Here is a 12434-nt window from a genome sequence, read left to right as displayed (position 1 = left end):
ATTTTTAAATGTCTTCTTTTATAGACTTTAATGCTTAGACATTAAGTCTCCTCTCTTCTAGGGTTTATAATCCTTCCCAAACCTTTTTTCCTTGTTCTAGAAGTTAAAGGACGTCAAAACACGTCCCTTGGGTTAGCCACAGTCGGGATGGTCGATTCCCATGAGGAGTACCAACTTTAGGGTCGAAATTACTCCAAATCTCTTCCCCAAAACTTCTCCAATTGGCATAGTCGATTTTTAATGAACTGTGTCGACTCTAGGGTTTAAAAACGCATTTAAGCGGCCCGAAATAGTGGTTTAATCGGTATTGTTACTAAGTGTGACGATTCTTGTGATGTGGATGACTTTTTTTTTTGGTTCTTTTTCCCATAACTTTTTCGTCTGAAATCAGAATGACCTCACTCTTTTTGCATTCAATTCGTATTCTCGTTCTCTTCAGTATGGTATTAAAAACTTCTTGATTTGAATGAGTTGAATTTTGTTGAAATACTTGGATTGCAGGAATAAGCAATAAAATCTCTGGTTCCCGAAGTAGATCAGGGGTACTTGCTGATTTTTTTGTTGTTGGTTGCTTCTTAATATCTTTCTCTCGTCAATCTTTGTTAATGGATATGGATTCCTGAAGTAAGCTATCTATTTTAAATAGACGATAGACAAATTTGTCTCATAGACAACGGAACAACAATCACAATTTTTCGAACCATTTTATAACCTTGTAGAGGGTTTGCAAAGTGTGAAATACCATTTGAGTTCGAATAATATGATAGACGATTCTACAAGAGCATGTATCATTATAGTGGTATGAAAGTTATTTATTATTATTGGCAGCTTATATTATTCCAGATTCCAGAAGGATCTGTTGAGATTGGAAATTATTCGGCATAATCACCACCTTGAAACAATAAATGATCATTTTATGAAGTATTTATACTCCAATTGTATTGTAACAATAACACGTTATAAAGAAGCTTAATCTCTATTTTATGGGGTGTTCCATAGAGAGCCCGAACAGTCGAATCTCACGTCGTCATAAACCAAAAGTTTAATGATCTTGAACAACTTCATAGTTAAGCATGTATGGCTTGCACACCCTAGTTCTACCAAGATGAGTAGAACGATACAAAATTCTCGTCGATAGGATGTAAATTGTGTTGCTCCTTGAGACATTTGGGTCTTCAAATGACATTAACAATGACATGATAGTAAATTATTGAACTACAAATATTCCTGCGGAGGATTTATGGTGACTTTTTAAGGCTTTTTCACCTTGCATTGCGGAATTTTCCATACTTTGTGGTATTGATAGATGCATCCACTATATCGTCTCTTATTTATATTAGCACATAATGTTGTGTTTGCTAAACAGTTTACGCAAATTGTTTGGTCACGTACTCATTTATCTTAATGGTAACTTTAGAGGGCTTTTGATGCTTTGTATTCAATTGGTATTATATCGAGCATATTAACAACACATGTGCACACTCAACATGGTATAATTGAGTTCTTTAGAAAGCATCTTTAAAAGATTCCTCAACCGATCGTATACCATCAATATTGTTTAGGGAAGCAACACTATATTTTGTATTACGTGCTTTGTCAATGACATTACCTAAATATACATGTTGGTTTTGATTCAAAATTCATCACAAGACATTTGAAACCTTGAAATGGTAATATCTTATTACATATGGGATTGTACTCCACCGATAACAGGGAGGAAGCAAGCCGTAAAAGGAAAAATGTGAAATGCCTCATTAACGGGGAAGGAGAAAGCCGTAAAAGGAAAAATCCGTTGCCAGAAATTGGCATGAATAGGTCGTTGAAATAATGATTCACGGCCAGAAGTTGGCTTGAGTAAGGTTGATAACATTTAGGGATCTCTCACTTTAATTAGCGGGAGAAAAGTCAGCATAAAAAATGGGTGCAAATTATGTTAATAACCTAAAGGTTTTTCCCTCCTTAATTAATCATGGGGAAAAGAATGGCAACCATAAGATGGAATGTGTTATGTCGATAAACTTAAGGTCTCTTCTTGGAGCTAAAGAGGGGAGAGACGCCACCGAAAGGAGTAGGAGTACCAAAAGATGTACCAATTGCAACAATTTTAAATGCTCTACAAATTCTCCCCCACAAACAAGGAAAACCCAAATTCTTGCTATAAGGTGTCATGGTGGTCATTTTAAGAATGATTAACCACAAACACCAACACATTGAGTCTTCATATCAAGGAAGTAAAATATTTCCGCAAAGTCTGGACTCCAATAATAATTTGACATAGTAAAAGGAAAAATATTCAGATTCCAAATTGCAAAAATCTTCAAAGATATGGGTGGATTTCATTTGGAAATTTCAAGGAGATTGCTTGACAAGGTGGTCTACCTCCTTTTGGTCTAGGAAGAGTGAAGTTACACATATGTATATTTGTAAGACTATCCTAAAATTCCCTAGTAACTTCTATGACTTTCTTCACAATTTTTGTTTTGAAGCTCAAAGTTTCAAGATTCACATCATGTATGTTGGTATAAAATACTTCCAAAAGAGCATCAAATCCTTCACCATGTTCTTCAAAATTGTCTCCAAGTTTATAGTCTTGAAAACATGATATTTCACCATCATCCCCATACTCCTTAACAAATTTTTTTTTCTAAGATGAAACTTTTAGAAAGAATTATTTTTTCATAGACTTTGGAGCATTCTTCACCAACAAAAGAAATCTTACAAGATGTTTGATTAAATGATTCTCCTTTATCCTTAAGGTTAATTGCTTTTTCTAAAGAGACCTTAGAAATATTCTTAGTTTTCTTAACGTCCCCTTTGATTCTAACCATTCTTACTAAAAAAAATAGTAAATTGAGAAGGATAGCAAGGAAGAACTTACTTGAATCAATACCTTTAGAGAGTGATCACCTCAATTGACACAATCCGTGTTGAATATTTTTTTTTTTTAGATCTAAATTAATGGTACCAATACTGTAGAAGATGAACTCGAAAATCATTAAAAACACCTTATGATTTCGTAACTAAGGTTTTTCTTTTCCATATAGTATTGACTGTTGCGGGAGAAGAAGGTTAAGGATATTCACGAATCCGTGAAATTTATAAATATCTTAATGGGCCTATGCGGTTACGATTCCAATAGCTATTTTGAAGAAAATAACTATTTCATCTAATACTTATTAAAAAGGTCAATTTAAAGGAATCTTTTCTCGAAATATTTATCGATATGAAAATCTACATGTTGTAGATTACAAAATATAACATTTACCAAGCTGTAAGGTCATTGAGCTCAGTGCAAAGAAAGATCTAAGGTTGAGTCAAATATAATAAGTTCTTAGCTCGAATAAGAGACGATGATAATAAGTCAAGAGAGAATAAGATAACTAATATCATGACACGTTCAATACATAATTTTTACTAGAGAAGGAAACGGAGACAAGGCCAAGTTTTTCAGAATTAAGACTTGGAGATCGAGAGATAACGAAGATCACAGGTCGAGCTACTAACTTACTAACAAATTAAAAGTATGAATTGATCATGATGTCACCTACTGGTAGGCTTTTAAGAGTGTAAAATAAAAGCAAGAAAGAAGCCTACTTGTTATACCTGCAAGTGCACAGGGTCTGTTGTAGTAGATGTGTGCAAGTCAGGGTCGAACCACATAGACTAGGTGTGTGTGATTGAAGGTTTCCTAGCTAAGATAGATCTCTAAGTGTAGCAGTGGCAGTGAGCTAATGAAACAAAGGCAATGAGCCTAAGGCAGTAAAGTGACAGCAAAGAAGTAAAGGGAATCAAATAAAAACAAGAAACAGTAAAGGAAAGAGGGATTTTGGGTGAAGACTAGGGATTTGATTCCACCATTTCACCTAGACTAAGTTATCCTAGTTCCACATAAATCTTGTCCCTTGTATAGTTATCAGTGAGCTTCTTGGCTCAACTGACTAACTAGATGGCAGTGGAGGTTCTATGCCTGCTGCTCATCAAAGGGTTGGGTTAGAAAGGAAGCTAAAGGCACTAAGATAATTCTAATCCTAGTAGTAGTTGGGGCTCTCACACTGCAACTACCCACAGAGAATCCACTTAGGTGTTTCAACAACCTAAAGGATGTTCTAATCACAACTAAAGTATTCATCCTAAGTACTAATTTTCTGATTTTGAGTACAACTAGTCAGAGGATTCATAACAGACAATTAAGAATGAGCTGTAGCACAATCACATGGTGGTGTTCTAACTACAATGCATACATGATATGCACTGTGAGAGCAAAATATAAAGTGCTTTGATTAAGACTATCCTAAACATTTCAAGCACAACAAGAATTATGTTTATAACTGAATGAAACTTAGCAATGGCTCAAAGGGTTTCCTCATCACCCTAGTTATGAGCTTAGAACATGGAAATTACACTTGAAACAACATTGCATTCAAACAAAACATGAACTGAAGACAGTTGAGGAACTGGCTAGTCCAGTCCTCTTGGGTGAAGCTCTGGCTAGCCCAGGCATCCCCACAACATCACACCCACATTCTATTTATACCCAGAATCCCAATTAGGGTTCATACAATGTTTTTCCCCAAATCCCCAAATTAGCAGAAATTAGGGTTACTGATTTACCTAATTTGATGGGATGATTCGTTCCCATGTCTTCGACCCATCCTTCCTATGCTCTTCCTTCTCCATCTCCTGTTCCAACTGCTCCTCTAGCTCGAGCTATTTTATCAATTTCTCTTCTTTCCTGTCTCTGAAACCCTAGGAGAGAAATTGGTATGATAGCTGGCTAGAAAGAAGGGGGAAATAGGTAGGCATTAGTAGGTGATAGCCATGATGGATTTTGGTGGTGGTTGGCGACGAAGAGATGGTGGTTGTGGTGGTGGTTGAGAAGAGGCAGTGGAGTTGCAGACGGAGAAGAAGATGGGTTTGATGAAGAATAGGAGAAGGGGTTGTTTGGTGCGGGGTATAGGTGTTTGGTACTCGGGTGTTGAGCGGGTGTAGCAAATGTTGATGCACAACAAGGATGAGACGTTGGATGCGAAGATGATGGATCGATCTAACGGCGAGACAGAGGCAGATCTTGAGCGACCGTTAGATTCTTGATACATTAATTCTGACGATCCAGATGAGAGTTAGGTGCTATGATGTTTGACAGGAGCTTCAGAGTTTGATGCACTGTGATGAAGCGACCGTTGGATGCATCTGTGGATCCAATCTGACGGCTACGAGCTTAGGAAGGCTTTGGGCTTGGTCTTGGACTTAGGTTAGAGTTTGGGCTTAGACAATTATGAGCCCACTTCTTCTTTAAGAACAAATTCTTCCTTCCAAGCCCATTTCTAGCCTTTGAGTCTTGTGCACAACATTCTTCGCGGCCTTCTTGCGGGATTCCTATCGACTTTCCACCACTTTTCTGCTCTTTTCGCTCCGCAATTCCATCCAAGCTTTATTTAGAACCTAAAAATGCAAAATTAATTAAGAAAAGTATTTATTCTTGAAAACAATGAAAATACAGAATATGGGTTAAAATGGAGAATTAGAGCACAAAAGATGAGTTAATTGCCAAGAAAAAGATATAGAAATATGCACTTTTTAGCACTCATCACCTACATGTATACACGAGTGGTCCTCATTAGATATACTTTCTGCTAGAGCATTGCTCGATTGAACCCACAAGTTTTGCTATCTCAAGCTTGTTATCAATGTTAGATGATCAAAATTATATCTTGATTTCTGGTCTACTAAGTAAAGTCTCGGACTAGGTTAGAATTTGGTAGTTGAGTATCAGACATCAACTTTGAATACTGAAGATTGACGAAGACATTTGAAGAACTTATAAATCAGGTATGTGAAGACTGAACCATTGTATTTTACTAACTATCTTATCATTCTATCTTTTTGAGACGATGTCGTATGACTTCTAATAAATTCACAAAAAAAAAATCTAGTCAAGCTTGTCTTATTAAAAATCTCGAAATATGTTTCTAAGCAAAGATGTTCAATGATCCTTAATAATATTAGTTCTACTTAATTTATTGTGTGAATTAATTTGTAGATCAATCAAAAATTTCCCACGTATTACGCGGGAATGTTTCAAACATCATAAGAGAGAAATATTGAGCTTACTGATATTTCTACTCAGGGTAGGTTGGCGAACCAGTTCGCAAACCGCAAGTTCAGTTGGGAACTGTTCATGAACCGGTGTGAACTGAAAGTTGAAAGTTGGTTTTGATTTACGAACCAGTGTGAACTGCAATTACCTAGTTCACAAATCGTGGTCAACTGAGTTTAGTAGTCTTGTAAGGTTGGAGAACCGGTCACGAACCGTTGCACCTTGACTTATGAACAAGCCTAATGGTTCACGATCCGTTATACCAACTGTCCCAGTTTAAGACTTAGTATGCTCAAAGCCTTATTTTTAAAATATGTTTAACATTACTAGAAATATCTCAAACACTTCTAAGAATTCATTGATCACTAAAACACTTATGTGTGTGCATCATGATTAAATTCTTAAGTGTTTAAATGAATATCAAACTTCTTTAGTTCTATGAGATACTTTACAAATCGAACAATATGCACGGTTCCAGAACCAGTTCCTAGTGTATATTCTTCTATTCTATTTTCAAGACGTAAAGTGTTTGCTTGATTTCAAGTTATCTTAACTTTTATTCTAAGCAACCCCCCTTGAAAATCTATAAATAGATTCTAGAGTCATCCTCTATAGACCTAGGTTTCCTTTCAGAAACATAATTAGGTCTACGACTAAAAAACTTCACTTTGGAAATTAGTAAAGCCAGGTACAACTATATTTACCTTGATATTTCATGTATCATGATCTTGCTTTTCTGTTATCGAGGTTTTTGTAATCTCTTTCAAAGAGATAGATAATAATCACAAAGTTCTCTTCGTCTCAGACTATATGATTTCTCGAGATAGATATCTGAAAACTAATCTTATTTGGTATTTCGAAGATTTTTCTTGAGAGGTGGTTAAGAATCTAGGTTGTTATACAGGTGTGGTAAGTTCTGAGGTTTGCTAGCTTTGTCTATTGCAAACATATTTCTTCACCTTGATGTTTGACCTAAATGGAAATCAAATAGGCTTGTCTATTAGAGGCATATTAGTATCAAAAGTATTCACTGAGGTTGAAGAAACTCTTAGGATATAAAGAAAGTCATCAAAGGGAATCAATTATATAGAGTCTTGCGAGATTCAAGAGACGTAAGGAGCGCGACTGTAACTGAATCGCTTGGAGGGTGGATTCGGTCTCAAGTGCATTCCAGTCCGAAGTCTGATAGTATGCTAATGTCTGTAGCGACTTCATATAGTTTGGTTTTCAAATCTGGAGAGGTCTCAAGGTTTTTATGCTATTGTGGTTTCCTCGTTAACAAAACTTCTTGTGTCTTGTATTTTTCATTTCCGCATTATATTTTTTATATTTATGTTTATAATTAGATTTACACAGGTTTGTACATATTCAATCTAAGTAGATATGTCCTCCTAATTGCAATCGATTAGTTTCTTGTAGAATTTGTATCTTGAAAGATAGATAACAATTTTAATTACTTGGAAGAATTCCAATTGAATCATTTGGATATGACTAGATTTATATTGGATATTGATTTTTGAGATCTTCCAAGTACTCTGCTTAACAATCAGGTTCACCGACCAAATGTCTATATACATAATGATTGAGTAAAGGTTAGAGATATAAACTATATATACATATTGTCAAGGATCATTCAATTGGTCTACTTGCAATTGTATTAAGTTTTGTCCATACAGGTTTTCGAACGAAAAAGTTGGATTTGTACTTGGTACCCCTGCGTTTTCACTTTCGTACGCCTTGTAACTTTATATAAGCTTAAGAAGGCTTACTTTGTAACCCAAGACATAATATCCAGTCTAACTTGATCAATAAGAATTATCTTTTTACTATGTTCTCTCTCCTACTTTCATTAAGAACTCAATTTTGGTCGCCGACCTAGAAATAACTCAGTAATCACCGGTTAGACCTAGAACTAAGTAATCTACAAAAGAAGATCGATAATCAGTTCAAGTCAGAAGATTACATTTAGACCAATAACCACATCTCAATATTGTGTAGGTACGTATTTCTATGATAGCAAAATATACATCTTCAGATGTCACCGAGACTTACAGACAAGTCTTAGTTGATGATTAGGAGCTCAGAAAATTGTGATATATCATTGGTAAGTTGATACATAATCATTCAAGAGAATGTGTTTTACCAAGATGAACAATGTCACCCAATATATTTCTGATATTCCATGGGAACAATATTAATATGCTTGGTTTTGTTTCAAATATAAACTTAAGTTTGAATATCAAACTTATGATTAGACAAAAATATTAGAGCATGTCCAATCTAGATATTTAATATTAATTATCATGGATCTTGTTTTCGTCTCCTGCTAAGGAGTCACTAGGCAGGGAGACTTTTTTTTTATCAAAAGCATAAAACTTGTTGATACTCACATCGAATGTACGTTTTGGACTCACTGTTATCGACCAAGTTAAAATTGAATTTCCTAAATAAATACAGGTACGTCAGAGACAATTATGATACTTCATGGGGATTTATGTCATAGAATCATATCTTTATTGGGTTGATACCTATAAATAGGTTCGGTTTCCATACCGATTTTATATACCAAGTGTATACCCTGTGGTTGCTATCTTCTTGACAGTCTCTATCTATATTAAATCACTTAAGGTATCTGTCATATAGCTTGATATCGAAAATATTATGGTGTACTCGGTACCCTCGTCATTTAACTTCCGATTGTATTAGGTTTCGTCCATAAAGGTTTCCGAATATTGAGTTGGTGGTGTACTTGGTACCCTCTCCTTTTTAACTTTTATCTATCTCTTTCTTGATCCAAGATTACAAAAAACATCAAAGATCAATAAGAACAACATCCGGATACAAGAACTATTAGGTAAAATAATAGTCTGACTGTGCTTCACGGATCCCTAATAGAATTCTTCAAATTCATATCTAATTCTCCTAGTAACATCTTACATGATTTGTGTGAGACAGTCATTTGATGTAGACTCGGAATGATTCGTATTGATCATTCGATCATTTGAAAATTTCTTTGAAGCTAATAGTTTGTGTGAGACAGCTATTGTCATCTTCTAAGAATGTTTCAATGATTGAAATGGGAGTTGATAACAAATAACCATGATTGGATATAACACAGTATGCGTACTTGTATGCTAATTATTGCAAGTTATTCCAAGTCCGGGAACCATGGTATGCGTACTAATTGGTTTAGTAGAGGTCTCGGAACTAAGTACGCATACCGGTACGCGTACTGGCATGAGGTTCAAGTTCCGGGACTTAAATGAGTTTAGTGGTATGTGTACCCGTTCACGTACTAGCGAACCCAAACTTAGTCCGTCCACTTAGGTATGCGTACCCGTTTGCATACTTGAGTAGGTTATGTTCTAAAATCAGTTTGTTCATGAACTAATACATTTATATAATAAGGAATGCAATCTTTTGCAAACCATGGCTATAATATTCATGAATTGATTCGAGTGAATCAAAATCGATTTTTCTTCAATTGTGTCTTGTATACTTTTATGAGAATGTAAACAAGTGAACAACTCTAGATTTTGTTTTATTTGAGTCATTTAAACTAGTTATGGTTAAGATGAATATGGTTGATATGAAAGTGTTCATATGGATAACTTCGGTTAACTATTGTTGAGCCAACAAAGGTGTACACGTTTAGGTACGGTTACCCATATCTGAATGAAGTCACTTTTCATTTGTATGTAACAAGCTAAGTTCAATCTAACGGTTGAAAGCTATTAGCTTGAGTCTAATCAGATTTTCATGTAACGGTGATTGCTCGATTAAAATTTTTTAAAAAAAAAAGTTATGGTATTTTCCCAAATTCTTAAGATATATATACATATATATCCATTCGGGTAAGCATTTATTTTAATTGAAAATAGGTAGTTTTCTTTTATTTCTTAATTTCCTAAAATCTTTCTATAAATTTATTTAATTTAATATTATAGTATAATTATCTTTTATCCTAATAAAAATAGTAGTGTGAGAATTTGAGACAAACAAAATACAAAAATAAACCCATGACAAATCAAAATAAAGAAAGTTCTATCCTAGAAGTTTGTTTGTTTTTTAAGGTGCTAAACACGTCCTTGACTTTTTCCACGAATATAAAGAGTGGGCTTCTTCACTACCACACTCATCCCTGCTATTCAAACTAGGGCTGCATAAGACCCGGCCACCAAACCCAAATCCGCCCGTACCCGTTAAATCCATGGATTTTAGTCCATACCCGCCTGTTGTGGGTGCGGGGTTGGCTATGAAAAAAACCCGATGTCTGTGGTGCGAGGTTGGTTTAAGCTACTACCCGCCCATACCCGCCAAAAAAACCCGCAGATTATATACCATTAGATAAAACTAATCCTAACCGTCCATTATGAAACCCTAATATTAGTAGATAGGATAACTTATAACCCTCATTCACTTTCTACACTCTTGTCTATGTTCGGCCTCTCCTCTTCTTCCTCCTCAGTTCTTCTTCTTCACCTATGAACGACAATTACCAGAAATCTTCACCAGAAATCAACAACAACAACTTCGAATCTTCACCAGAATTCGACAACAATCGAAAAATCAACAGATTCAACACTTAATCTTCATCTGTGAACTTAAGTAAAACATGTGTGTGTGTGAATGAGTATTGAATTATAAAGCGGGTTTAAACCCATACCCGCTCATACCCGCCCATGTGCAGCCCTAATTCAAACCGCTACTTTACTATCTCTCTAAAAATCATTCAATTTTCGTTCCCTACTATTTCCATAAGACAAATGCTATCCCGCACCGTTTTGCGGGTAGCTATCCCGTTCAAGCGGACTTCATTACCGTTAGATGATCAAATTAACGGTTAGATTCGAATTCAGGAAAGGACCCACCATTTTCAGGAAAAGACTCACCATTTTTCCTAAAAAGTTCAAGGCTGTTAGATCTGGATTTTAACGTGATCTAGGTAAAGAAGCCGCCTGAACGGGATAAGCCGCCTGAACGGGATAGCTACCCTCAAAATGGTACGGGAAAGCATTGCTCTTTCCATAAATCAATTCTACAAAAATCTCGATGGCTGTTGCTCCCCCGAATTTCTTAAATCTGAAGGTATTGGTCAGTGGACCAATTGGTTCCGGCAAGACGACGTTTGTTAATTCTTTTAATCCGCAAGTTGTTGGTATGTAATTTATTTTTAGGGTTTCATTTTAGTAACCAGGATTTTTCTCTTCTCAGTAATCTGAATTGTTCGTTGTTTCAGATAATGAAGACGCTGTAAGAATAGAGCTTCAAAGCTCAGAGGGTTTAATTTCATTTACTTGCACTGAAGTTAGACAGCTCTCTGTGATGCTCGCTAACGGACGAATCCCTGATTCAGTTATTTTGTTGGTCGACGGTTCTCAAAAGAAAAATATCAAAGGATTGTGCCGTGAAGCATTGTTAACATGGGTGGTGACCAGGACAGGTGTGTTGTTGTCCTCTACAATAAAAGAGACAAGATAGGAACCAAGATTCCTGATCGAGAGAAGCTCGATGTACCTTGTTTCGAGGTTTCTGCGATTTTCGATGAAGATCTTCACAAGCCTTTTTGGACAATCGCAATGAAGGCTACAGGGTAACTTCTTATCCCTTTTTGTTAGTTCAGTACTTTTGTTTTCCAAGTATTTGTTGATACAGATACTTTTTCTCAACTATTTAATTATTGTTGATTATGTAGGTTGCCTATTTAAGTATTTGCTGAGATTTTAACTATTCGTTTTATAACTTTGATTATATAGATTACCCATAGAGTTCATTATCTAGCTGCAGCTGCAAACCAAAGCCAATGTTAAGTACTTGCTAAACTGTTTTGCTAAACTCTATTGTATATGGTTTGATTATTGTTGATTACGTAGGTTGCCTATTTGCTGAGATATTAAGGGGTTGTTTGGTAACCATTATTTTAATGGATTATCAGCTCATAATCCATTATGCAGATTATAATGGATTCTATATGTGTTTGGTAATCATTATAACAATTGATTATTTTAATCATAATTGGAAAAAACTAATTATTTCCATAAACAGAAAAAAGTTGTTTTGAAAATTTATTATAAAAAATTATTTTATAACAAACTTAAATTGAATTTTTTCTTCTTATTTTCACTAAACTATCAAAAGAGACAAAAAGACAAAACATGACTAAAAAAAATCCTTGATCATTGTTCTTTCCTCTCCTTTTTGAAATTATCATTTAAGATAATCAATTATTTGAAAAAATGTGTTTGGAAAATTTATTTTAAAAATGATTATATCAAAATCATTTATCAATTTATGATTATCTATAATCATAAATAGATAATCATAAATTTTACCAAAC

At 35.0% G+C, this 12434-nt stretch overlaps 1 protein-coding gene across 1 annotated transcript; it reads left to right on the top strand.

Moving 5' to 3' along the window:
• Nucleotides 1-11144: 11144 nt before the first annotated feature.
• On the top strand, nt 11145-11978 carry LOC113301976. Its single transcript, XM_026550801.1, has 2 exons — nt 11145-11255; nt 11337-11978. Exons 1-2 carry the CDS (start codon nt 11150-11152, stop codon nt 11576-11578), a joined length of 348 nt encoding a protein of 115 aa, XP_026406586.1. The 5' UTR covers nt 11145-11149; the 3' UTR covers nt 11579-11978.
• The last annotated feature ends 456 nt before the right edge of the window (nt 11979-12434 follow it).

This window comes from Papaver somniferum, chromosome 8, assembly GCF_003573695.1.
Source record: "Papaver somniferum cultivar HN1 chromosome 8, ASM357369v1, whole genome shotgun sequence".
Classification (NCBI taxonomy): Eukaryota; Viridiplantae; Streptophyta; class Magnoliopsida; order Ranunculales; family Papaveraceae; genus Papaver; species Papaver somniferum.
This window is presented reverse-complemented; position numbering and strand designations above follow the sequence as displayed.